Below are 12,774 nucleotides of genomic sequence, written 5' to 3'. Positions count from 1 at the left end.
TCATTAAGTACTATTACAGTTTAAGGGGAGAGCGAGGGAGAAGCCATCAGTGTTGTTGTGTTTCCATAGTTGCAGAGCAGGGTTGGTCAAGGCTATGGTCAAGCTGACAATTGATATGTGTTCATCTGTATTTTCTGTAGCAACTTCCAGGAAAACCAGGTTCCTCTGCAGCCAGATCACTCAGTTATAAGCTAAATAACACCCAGGAGCAGCTAAATTACAGGGTAGAGATGAAGGAGAGAAAAAAAAAAAACATCACTCTCAATTTCAGACCTAGATAGACTTGAAATGAGGTCAAAAGATCCTAGAAAGCTGCCGCATTTGGAAAGAGAGATCACAGTTTAAAGGTCCTTACAATGCAGACAGCAAGATAAATAAGAATGGTGAAGTAGAGCAATGCATACATTAAAGAAACAGAAGGGCAAAGAATGGTTAGAATAAGTGTTTGCAGAATCTCCTCGTAGAGCATCCTCTGCAGGCAAGGAGCAGCAGAGCAAATCATGCACAGCTATGTGTGGAGCCAGCTGCCCGAGCTCCAGACGGTGGTTAGGTGGATTAGGACTGAATTCGGGCACAGGACGCCCACATTTCTGCCTTCTGCTTCTTATCTCAGCAGCACCCTCTCCATACTTAGTAACTCTTGGCTTAGAAACGTCTTGCCACCTTCTCTGTCAAATCCCAACGTGACACAGCTAAGCAGAACAGAATGTCAGGATCTCAAAGCACAAACTGCTCCTGGTCCATGCTCATCACGTGGCCTCCATCCCTGTGGGTAAGCTGTGAAACACCCGGATAAAGCCCAAAGAGAGTTTTCAGAGCAGAGCAGGATTTCTCAGCTGAATGAATTTATAGCCCACGAGGGCCCATGAGCAGAAATCAATTAACCCAGAGTCAGGGTTAGACCAACCCCAACCACAGATCATCTCAGCAAGGACAACAGGCAACCCTCAGATTCAGAGCACTGCAGGTACCAGACAGCCTGCTTTCACTTCAGATTAACTTACCCCAAATACTCATAACAGATTTGGATTACACAGCAGACAGAAATGCCTCATATTAAACACAGACCTCTCCTTCTCACATCGCTCCAATACAAGGCGGTCCACCTTGGACAAGAGACCACCAAAAGCAAACACAACACTTGGCATTTCCTCAACCCCATCAGAAGTCAAACACCCTAAATCTCATTGTTTCATCAAAATGTTGCATGCTTCATAACATGTCTGTAAAACACGAGCACAAAGCCAAATGACCCCAGTGCACAAGGCTGAGCACAGGACCAATGACTGCAGCTAACAGGGGAGGAGATTTTTCATAAAAGCCTCTGCCTCATCTTGTTCTCAGGCAAAAAAAAAAAAAGAAGAAAGAACCCTACAGAAGAGCAATCTCAGAATTAAAATTCATGATGTTACTGGAAACTAAAAAAATTACAATTCGGCAGAGACCCCGTTCAGACCCTCTTGCTCTGCAGACAGCAATTACCTTTCTTTTTCATCCCACAGCAGCTAATGATCTTCTCTCCCCTTGCTATCATTCCCTCCCCATAACAACCAATCACCTTTTTTTCAGAAACTGTTTAACTGATTAATATAATCAAACTGAAATTAAAGGGTACTGTTCTCAATCTAAAGGGTTGCTGAGTCCCTGAAAACACGGACTGCATTGTCTCCCCCCACCCCCCTTGCAGACATGCAAGATGATCCAAAAGATATCACCTCAACCAACTAAACTTGCCTTACAGAACCACAGAAGAGGGAGCAGTGGAATTGCTTTCAAACTCATTTATTTGCAGGCATTAAAAAGAAGACAGCTTCCATGGTTTTATAGAAACTGAGGAAGGAGAGACAAGGTGAGCAGAAGATTGGCACCGGCCGGGCTGACAGCAGATAGCAGTCACATGGAGGCTGGCAGCACAGCTGGGGATTCAGTAATGGCAGTGCTTAAATGATGCTCGTGGGCTGAAGAGGGGAAGAGGCATCATGCCCTATCAGGCAGGGAAGGGCATGCAGTACTGCTGCAGCCCCGAGCCCACTGTGGGTGCAGAGCCCTAACAAAGGCTGTTACAAGGCTTCTGTTTGCCACACTGGCTGCTGCATTGCTACCAGGTGCAGCATTTGGAGATAAATGCATATCCCAGGCAAAGGGCTCATCTCCTCCTCTGAACTCCTTGAACTTTCAGGTATTTCTTTGCACTTTCAAATCACTGACCTGCTACAAAAAAAACCCCACAATGCAAGGCCCAATACGACAGAGAAACTGGTGGCATTTATTTCAATCTTTGCTGATTACAAAACAAAGCAGATGGCAAATCAAGTCATGAACTCTGCATCTGCCATGCTTAATGAACAGTTTAATTACCTAGCCCCATTTCTGATGCATCTCTGCCATTCTTGGCTCTGAGAGTCAGATCACACTGACGCCTGCAAAGATATCTCCAGGAACATGTGGTGTGAACAGTCAGCTGGAGTTGGTTAATCAATACTTATCTCCACCTTTTATGGTGATGGCCTGAATTATGCCTCAACTGAAGCAGATTTCCTATCTGATCACATGATTGGGTTGAACACTAAGAAAACAAAAGGGGATTTCTCAGCCTCTCCTGTGGGCAGCAGGGTACCCACAGGCAGACAAGCACAGCACAGCAACAACATGCACACAGTCAGATACATTCATTTGCTGCATTATGCCTCACGTGAGGGTGCTGCAAGCTATTAGGGCAGCATACATTCGCAGAGCCTACAGTCAGAAGATTTGGGAATTCCTCTGCATGCCTTCACTGCTTTTCTCTAACTTCCCTTGTGCTGCACAAGGTCCATTTGTGCCCCTGAAAGCTGCTGTGTAGGAACAAACACACCAGAGCTCTGTGCTCATTAAATACAACCTCAATGAGCTGCTTGGCCTCAGATAAGGATTTTCTAAAGGGTTATTTCATTTCAGGATTGCTCCATTAGGAAACTACCCAAGAGATTCAAAGTTTAGTCATACAATAGCAACATTGATTACTTTTAATAGCTTACATCATAAAGACCACAAGTTGAGCGGAGAGCTCCCTGAAAAGAGAAATACTCACAAGCTCAGATCAAACTGTGGGTAAACACAATCCACAGAGCCCATACAGCAGTAGATCAAACAGGAAAAAGGACAGGGATAGACCAGGTCTTTCCCCGGCACTTCAGTTATCTCCCACTACTGCTGTGCTGGATCAACACTGTGTAATACAGCAAAGATAAAAGAGTTCTCTAAAACTGAGCAAAACCAAAGCAAAGAGAAAGCACAACAGACAGCAGAAGTAGCCAGGTGGATGTCGAACAGAGTGAGTGAATACATCCCTTCAAACATTAATTTCTTTTTCATTACCCTAAGTGAGCAGACTGACACTCCAGGAAATGCCTTCAAGCCATCAGCGTCTGAAAATCTCTCACGTGTCCAAGTGTAGACTCTCATTTCACTGAAAACACATCTATCAACAAACTTCAAGTACTGCCCCGATTTACAAGATACACTGGAGAAAGTGATCAACAAACACGCTCTAAACAGCAGTGTATCAATAGTAATAACCAGGGTGCACGCCGTGCCCCACTCCGCTGTCAGAGGTGGAATTAATCCGGCTAGATCACTGCACGAGTAGTGCAAAGGCTGGAGAACACTGTTCTTCGAGACAGTCAGGGGGGAAAGAGTTGTAAAGCCTAAGAGAAGTACCTGAGATTGACAACTGCACCTATTCCAAACAGCAAACCAAGTGAAAATGCCTGAGTAAGGTCAAGAAAACCCAAAAGAAGGAAATGAGGCAAGGAAGCAAGCAATGGAGGGAGAAGTTAAATGCACCGAAATGGAAATATAAGAGCAACCAAGTAAAACAGAGTCTGTGGTGAGTAGAAAATGAACCAGACTGAACAAGACAGGCAATCCACAAAAGTCAGAAAATACTGCTTGGATCTCGAGACAAAATTCAATAGCCATAAAATCTGAGAAGGCATCAGATTGGCAAAGCAAATGTCACCCGAAGTGAGAATGTTTATAACTAAAATATTAGGTATTGCTGCTATCAAATGAAGAACAGCTTATCATTTTCTATTGATCTTTTAAAATGCATTCAAGACCTGAGACTTCCAGGTTACAATTTGATCCCAGAGAATAGATAGCTGTTACTGTATTAAACTTGCACTGTTAAATGTGTCTGAAGTCTTTCAGTCCTTATTTGCTCAGAATACAGGAGCACACTGCCCTACCAGAGGGTCAAACATACACAAATGCAAAAACCACAGTATCAGAAGCAATGGTGATTCAATCATATATATAATAGCCTCTCTCAAATTAGATTTTCACAGTCCTATTTAACAAGACAAAGACTCAATAGAGAGAGCTCATCTTTTCCATTCTCAATTTACATAGACAGAAACGCGCTGTGCTACTGATGCCACTAATTAGATGATTAAATACCATTCTAGGTGATATGCTTTCAATGTAAAATAATTATTTTTAACAGGCAGTGTATTTGCTCAATCTCATTTTAAATCACAATATCGTGCTTTTTTAATTAAATGAAATTTCTTCTTCTGATTTTGCATGAGAGAGAAACCAGTGGGAGAAGCAGTGCCAAGAGGAGATTGCCCAAGTACCAGAGCGCACATACTTCTTCACAAAGGACTCCTAGCATTCCCTGGATGGAATATAAATTTTCAGAGAACAGCGAAGTCTTTATTCCTTTAAAACAGGGCAGTGGAGGAACCTTTCAGCATACTGAAAACTTCCACGGGTTTATTTGCCATGGTCTGATCAAGGACATTTCCAACTTTTTTTCCTCTATTTCTCCCCATGAGGGGGGCTGAGAGAGATAGCAAACAAATTAAGGGTTCTGTTGTACTATGTATATTAGAGTCCAACCCATTACATGACAAAGCATTGTCACGCTTTTGTCCAGTACTTAAAGAAGTAACAATAGCAATGGTATTTTGTGTTTGATGAGAAGACAGGTTTCTGTTGATTACTGGAAATAAGTTAACGAAGAGAACGCTTCAGAAGCCATCTGAGAAACTCCATTTAGACCTGAGCAGCCCAGTGCCACACTGCACAGCTGAGAAGGCCGTAAAGGCTTTTTATCAGGTTCAGCATTCGCCTGTGTCACGACCAGCCAGACCATTACCAAGCCAGAATTACATGGAGGGGCAGCTGCTGCTGAGATGAAATGCCTTTTCTATTTCCACAGTGAAGGTTTTGTCCATCCACCCTGACTGCAATGCCTGCCTTGGGGCAAAGGAGAAAACTGCTGTCTGCTTCTCACTTACAAGACTCCTCACCATGGCATCAAATTCTGCAGTCAGCAGAAGTGAAAAAAAATCCTCCTGTCAAACAGTTGCTTCCTGCTCCTAGAAGCCCTGCTTACCATCATCACAGACTCCTTGGCTCAGCACCAGCACAGAATTAAACAGAACTGAGTGCAGTGCAAATAAAACCAAACAAAATGCTTTACTCGACACTGAAAATTAAAGCCTAAAGCACTAGCAACAGACGAGCTCTTCTTCTGCTTGCTCAGACACTCCCCCAGCAGCACCTTCCTCCCTGTGCATGACGACGTGTCTGGTTTCTTCTCTCACCCCAACTTCTCCAGTCTGACCTTATGCACACACATAAGCTTACCTACGTGAGCAGTTTGATGATATCAGGCAGATTGCTTTAGATGAGTGAAGTTTTGTAAGGAATATTATTGAAAGTGAAGTCCATATCATTCTTACTAGAAAGAATTATTATTCCCTTTGGGGAAAGAGCTCCCTCAGAATTTAATATAACATTTTTCAATGCTCTACAGACTTGAAAATTATTGTATAGAATTTCATCAGGGAAGCACACTTGATATAGGATAATGCAGACTTTTTGAAATATCCTATAGAAAGAATCTTAAAATGTATTTTCAATTTACTGGTCTAGTGCCTGCCATTATATCTGAACAGACTTTCAGTGTTAGAGGAAGGCGATTCTCTTACTCTGTAAATTGTTTTTCCACAGGAACAGTTGACAAGGTGCAGTCATTTCGTTCTCTTTAGGAAAGGAGGTGAGGCAGCGAAAGCCTTTATAAATTCCCCTCAGTGGCTCCAAACACTCTGGAGACAACATGATTCAATTCCCTGCCCTCGCACAAATGTCATGCCTGAGACTAAGCCACAGACTGCCAGCAGAGCAGGAGCCCAGATGGAGGAGCACAGAACCAAAGCCTTACAATGTACTCGCACCTTTATTCCATTGCAGCCCTGGAGCCAAGTTTCAGGTCACTTTTACAGCATCTGCTATGCGAGGGCCCCACAGTAACTTAGTGGTACAGGAGTGAACACAGAGGAAACATCTGGAGGAAAAAGGACATGCTTCTGCAGACATCATCCACACCCTCACCTTGGTGAGCAGCAGCACGCGTTTCTGCAGCCGTCTGACCAGGGCTTCGTGCTGCTCACGCTTCTTCTTCTCATCCAAGAGTTGGCTCTGAATCTGTAGAATTTCCTCCTGCAGCTGCTGCCGGGCCTTCTCCAGCATTCGGGCACTAGGGAAGATAACACAGGCTTGTGAAGTCGTGACCACTGCCTCTTAATCAGAGAGACCAGAAAGACCTCAGAGAAGCACCACACAGAGGCAGGATGCTGGGGCTGCTGCCACGTCGTGTTACAGCACTGCTGAAATCCTGAGTAGCTGCAGCCTCCTTATCAGCTCTTCTCAGAAAAGGATGGGTGAGAACCATGCCAGTGTCAGCCTCCTTGTTCAGCATAAGAGATGACTGGAACCTCACAAATACAACAAGGCATCTAAGTAATTGCATATCTATTTCAAAGTCAGTTTGAGAAGACGGCTCATCTTCAACAAACAATGCAAAGATCCTGCTTTCTACTGCATCTTTTCCTTTTTTTTTTTCTTTTTTTCCTTTCCTAAACAAAGTAGAAGCAAAACAGAAGTTTAGTATGACCTGCTTTGAGAGAAAGATGATATTCATCTTGTAATTACAGCCACCACCTGCACTTGGCTCTTTCCAGCAACGTACACTGAAAAATAAAAGGAACTTGACGATCCTTGGGGTCCCTTCCAACCCAAGCCATACTATGATAAATGACTTTTAAGGCAGTTTGCAACCTGACTGCTAGGTGGACATGACTTTCAGTTAAACAAGAAGAGCTTGGTTCCCCATCTAAGCATTGCTTAGATAAATCTCAAAGAGAACACTGCCTTCAGAGACTCTCAGCTTAAATTAAGTACATCCTGCACTGCCAGGTCATTGAATTGTACTGGGGAAATTTATGTAGGAATTCACTAAAATCCCCAAGCAGCCATTCTGCAACCTCAAAATTCCTCTCCTTGAAGACAAACACGCATATTAAAACACGAGGTGAATAAGGAGAACGTGTAAGACTCCAGTTCAATTTGGAACCATTCAGAAACCAATTTAACAACCAAGGACTGTGAAATCGACTCTTCCTTGTTGTATTCTGGTGGGAAAGTTTAACAACGCTAAATCTGCATTTGAAAATGGATAATTTAATTAGCTGGGTACCATTACATCCATGGTTCTGTTTTAATTGATCAATTAAAAAGAGAATCTGTGCCCACGAACATTATCTATGGTGAGGGAACATGAAGCAACAGCAGCTTTGAACTGGATGCTCCTTATCCATCACAGCTCAGCAAACACCTCAAGTTCAGCCCTGCAGATACTCTGAAGAAACACCAGCCCTTCTCTTGTTCAACAGGGCAAGAACTCCAAGGGCTAATAGAAATAATTAATTGTTGCTATATCCTGTACAATAAATCTGTATTTAAAAGTTTCAAAGAAGCCAAAATCTAAAGATGACAAACAGACTGAGCCCTCTTGTATTGTGTATATCAGATAAAATTATGGGGTAGAATTAAGATGCCAAACCTCACAAGCATATACAAGTAGCTTAGGCAGTAACACACAAGTTTAAGTTGGCATCTTCTAGTATAGCTTCTATAAATGCTGAGCAAACTGATGGGTTAAGATCATGCTGACATTTGGAAAGAAAAGTGAGATATATTCTGGGTTTCCTTCTTGAAATAGCTAATAACGTTTGAAATTCAGACCTCATGGATAGCTCAGACATTCAGTGACATTCCCCTCAAACAGGCTTGGAAGAGGAGTGCTTAAATACATGAGGAAAAGTAAGCAAAGGGAAACAAATGGGCGATTTCCACAGCTATTGAATGGCACTTGGAAAGAACAGCATCTTCTGTTTATATTTCAGACTGAGCTAAATGTGATGTTAATGTGGATAGAATTTAAACGCCGGAAATGTCTGAAAGCAGCAACAATACTTAAATTCTCTGAGCTGACTCTGCTACCATAGGTTTCTTTAATACGAGAAGTGTGAAATTCAGCTTCCTTACAACTCTTCACACCATGCCAAAGCAAATTATTGAGATCCTTTCTTCCTCTGTTGGGACAGATTGATAATCCTCCCAGAAACCGCACCAGATACAACAAAAACCATCTCTATGAGAAAGAAAAAAGAAAACAAAGTGATATTTCCTTAGTGACACAGAACAGGATCGGAATGCAGGTACCCAGCAGCAAGGACCATTCCAGTTAGAAGTGGGCACTTCTCTTCCACACCATCGACACCCACCGATGGCTTTTCAAAAGCAAATGCTTGCTCAAACCAAACATTTAGGAAAATAAAAAGCTCAACGTTCTCCATTCAGTATAAGCTTGGAGAACGGGCACTTTTTAAAACCTCTGCCAGTTCAAAGTAAACCTTTTAAGCAGTAAGGAGAAAAAGTCATTTCTGTTTATCAGCCTGTTAACGTTCCTTGCTCCACATCCTACTGAATGAGATGCCAACATCGTTCTGTTCCAAGCTCTTGAGACTTCATATTTTGATTTTCCTTTCTGTAATCCACTTTAATGTAATCTTAATGATAAAACTTCATTTTCCAGAATGTTCTTTGAAAGGCTGAGAACAATGACGGCAGACAATGAATACTGAAACTGTGAGATACATTCTAATACTCTGCCTCAAAAAAATCACAAAAGCAGCTCTCAGCTTCCCCCTGCCCCAGTGATACATGGAACATTTGAACAGCTCCATCCTTTCAGTAACCAACTCTCTGCCTCACAGGTACTCAGAAAATAACAGGAAAAGCAGAGGGATGCCACAAGCCGTCTGTTCACCAACCTGAGAGGAAAAGCAGACGTCTACATGCAGCTGCACAGGGACAGATGGAAGAGGAACAAATGTAAGGCAGGTAAAGAAGAAAAACATTATGAAGAAAGAGCCAAATGAAACACCGCTACAGAAAATACTACAGGAAACAGAATCTACTCAGAGTCCTTCAGAAAACAGCTTTGTTTATGCGAGTACTTTTTCCCACGTCCTCAGCAAACACCTGTAGGTTTTCTCTTGGCTCCTACTTTGTGCTTTGTCAGAGATCTTAACGCATCTCACCCTCAACAGGCTTCATGAACCAAAGATCACTCAAAAACAAGCAGCTCCTATGTCACATTGCTGCTCTACCTACAAGTCCTGGGCCAGACTGAAATTACAGTGAGAGAACAACACAAAGAGTTATGTTATTGCGTGGAGAGATGAAACGAGTGAGGAGCAGGCAGATGTTGGGAGCTTTACTGGTACACTGACAATGTGTTTTATCATGGAGGCAGTATTTAATGTTACTCCCTAACCAGCAGCATAAATATCAAGCTCAGAACTTCAGTTCCTTCAAAGCGAAGCTACAGAACACAAATAAGACCGATTTTCTATGTCCTGGTGGCAGTATGATGGTTTTAATCAATTGACAGGGGGTCGGATTGACTCAGAGGACACCTCAGGGTCCTCTCCTTCCCTGGGCAGGTGCACACAGGCAGCACTGCATCCCCACAGCTCTGCTGCCACAGCACAGCTCCACCTTGGGAGGATTTAATCAAACCCTCAGCGTGGGATTTGCTGTCATGCTAATAAACGTGCTTTCTACATCCACCATCAAGGTGAGAATGAAAGCAACGCCTTAATTTAACAATGAATGAGTGACGACTTTGTCTTGTTTTGATCTTAAGCTGAAAAATGAATAGCTTGCCAAATGTATACATCACTGATTTCTGGTAACTGAAATCTTTCAAGGGTGAGATAACTACAGGCATTAGCATCCTTTCTCCAAGCCTCTAAACCTCAAGTGTTCATAAGGCCGAAGCTTCTATTAAAGACATTCATTTGGTAAATACAGATTTTACTGATATTTAAAAACCACTGAACCCATACTGCTCATTGGGTGCTTAGTAACTAATAACACTGCCATCTTCTGTAGCACTGGCTACAGGAAAAAGACTGATAGCTGAAAGGACCAAGTGATTTATGGCAACTTACATACACAGATCTACAAAGGGCTTGCTACATCTAAATACTCACTGCTCCTCAATCAACATTTGCATCCGGACCCAAACTTACTCTCCTGTTTGTGGTGTCTGGTAGAGGAATATGTACCAAGTACTCTTAATGATGTGGAAGCAATTGAAGCATGAGTTAGAAAAGCAACAGTTCTCTACAACTATTAGCACATCATCATGCATATCGTCTGCCTCAGGATCATGATTTTGTATGTGGCATTTGGCAATTACAGAGGACTGCCTGTTTTTAAAGAGCATTCACTGATAAGGATTTTCCACTCCTACTCTGAGATAAGAATAATCCCCACATTACAAGTTTAAGCAGAGAACTGGGAACATGCTACAGCAACGCCTTATGACAACAGGCTGATACATCCAACCAAGCCAAGATGCGCTGAACTGTTTGAACTACAGTGAGCTGTGAACAGAACAGCTCCGATCTGATTCTTTCAATAGGAGAGCTGTGCTCATTTCATCCTTCCTCAGGTTCTGCTTTTCGTTCTCATGGCAGCTCCAGCTGGTGCTGAAGGTCATCCATCCCATGGGCAATAGGCCAAGCACCGAACAATGGCAGTGTCCATTCCCTTCCCTGCCAGATTGTATTCCTGCTGGGAACAGAGAAACCCTGGGAGACAAGAAATGCAAGGCAGAAAACTACTGGAGAAAGGAAACTGCTGGGGGAGAGAGAAAAAGCAAAAGCACCTAGGAGGAACTTTGAAAGAACCTCTCCTCCAGCCAGGATCCAAGCATCCTCTCTGCAGCTGGCTTTATTTACATCATCTAATTCAGATTCTACATGCTTTGAAGTGCCACTGCACTTTTTTCTTCGACCACAAAAATCACAACAACTGAAACAAAACTGGGAATGAGAAAACCCAAAGATTGAAATAATTGCTAATCAAAGGAGAGGCCTGTACATGGGATGGTGAAGTCACTGGCCAGCTCTACCCAGTAATTTCTCTTCCTGTCAGCTCTGATGAGTTTTATATTTCTAACATTTCATCAATTTGAATCACCAAATTCAATTTGCATTCACAGATAAACAGAGAGGGAATAATAAATACTCTCATCTGACCTTGAAGTGTGAGACAGAAAATTGCCCTCCATGATTTCATTTCAATCCGAACCATAATGAATAATGCAGTTGGCCCCATCAGTTACCAATCTATAATTGTTTGTGGGCTGGATGAGCTCACGTCCATGCCTAAATACGATGAAGAAAAACAAAACTTCTCATGGTTTTTGTACCAACCTTTTCCTGCTTCTCCCTCCCAACCCAGACAATGCACTGACACCCGTGCTTCACAGCAGCCCTGCTCACCCCCAGCTAGAAGTGCCTGAAGGATTCCAATTTCTTGCACAGTCAAAAGTGAGATGAGTGCATTGCATAGTTGTCTGCTCAATCCAATTCAGTATTGTGTGTGTTGTAAAGATTTTCCCATGCATACTCTAATTTGAGGAGGGTCCTCCATCCCAGCGAGCTCTGAAACTCTGCAGCCTGGGCACAAAGCACAGAAACATGGCACGGGTGGCACGAACAGCAAGAGTGACTGTGAATATTTCAGGTGGCTGCTCTACAGCCAAACCAACCCTGCCTGAGAGAGCAGAAGAGTCATCTGGGAACGGGCAGGGAAAGTGTTGTAATGGATAAAGGAAAAGGATTAACAGAGAGGAGTGAGAAAAGGGAAATCTGCATGAAGAAGGGAATGAAGTGAGTTAGAGAACGGTTGTGCTGAACAAACTTGTCAGCAAACAAAAACGCTGAAATTCTAGGCTCTTGACAGTTAGATAACAGCTTATCTTAATAAATAAAGAGGATCAAAGTGTTTAGATGAGAAAATCAAAACAAACTCTCCACTGCAATATAACAAGGCAGACCTCACAGACTCATGACTCATTACAGCTTTGGGAAGCTTCTACAGATGTTTTCAATGACCTTTTCCAATGAGAGCTCATTTCCAGTGTACATTACCATACTCCACAGTGAAATGAGCAGAGTGTATTACTGTTCAGACACACTTCTTCTGTACGCATGAATTTCAGACTGAGTGAACTTAAGGAAGCAAAATTGTTGGCAGTATTTCTTGTTGAGCAACCCAGTGCTGGACCCCAGCATAGGCCTCATTAAAATTGCAAGCTGTGGCCTCAGCCTTTCAGCAGCACACTTTTAGCAGTGAAAACCTGTCCAAGCTTTCACTGGGAACTCAGAAGAGAATTCATAATAGATACCTGTTGACAACAAGTAAACCAGAGAATTAAGAATTACCCCTGGCACATACCCATGGGACATCAGCACAGATAAAAGGAAAGGAAGGGCTGAGGAAGCACTCAGCTGCCCCTAACAACTGCTCCAACGCTCCAACACACCACTGCTCTTGGCCTCTCTCTCCCACACACACCAG

General features: G+C 42.9%; 1 protein-coding gene across 3 annotated transcripts in view; it reads right to left on the bottom strand.

The window, feature by feature from the left end:
* The window catches only part of MAD1L1 (mitotic arrest deficient 1 like 1), a 307,407-nt gene that overhangs the window by 214,362 nt on the left and 80,271 nt on the right, over window positions 1–12,774 (bottom strand). For all 3 annotated transcript variants that reach the window (XM_065732905.1, XM_065732906.1, XM_065732907.1), the window contains exon 11: window positions 6,385–6,529. In XM_065732905.1, coding sequence (XP_065588977.1) covers window positions 6,385–6,529 — 145 coding nt within the window. The remainder of the gene's footprint in view (window positions 1–6,384; window positions 6,530–12,774) is intronic.

This window comes from Cyrtonyx montezumae, unplaced genomic scaffold, assembly GCF_038088225.1.
Source record: "Cyrtonyx montezumae isolate F1298 unplaced genomic scaffold, pur_monq_1.0 scaffold_16, whole genome shotgun sequence".
NCBI lineage: Eukaryota > Metazoa > Chordata > Aves > Galliformes > Odontophoridae > Cyrtonyx > Cyrtonyx montezumae.
This window is presented reverse-complemented; position numbering and strand designations above follow the sequence as displayed.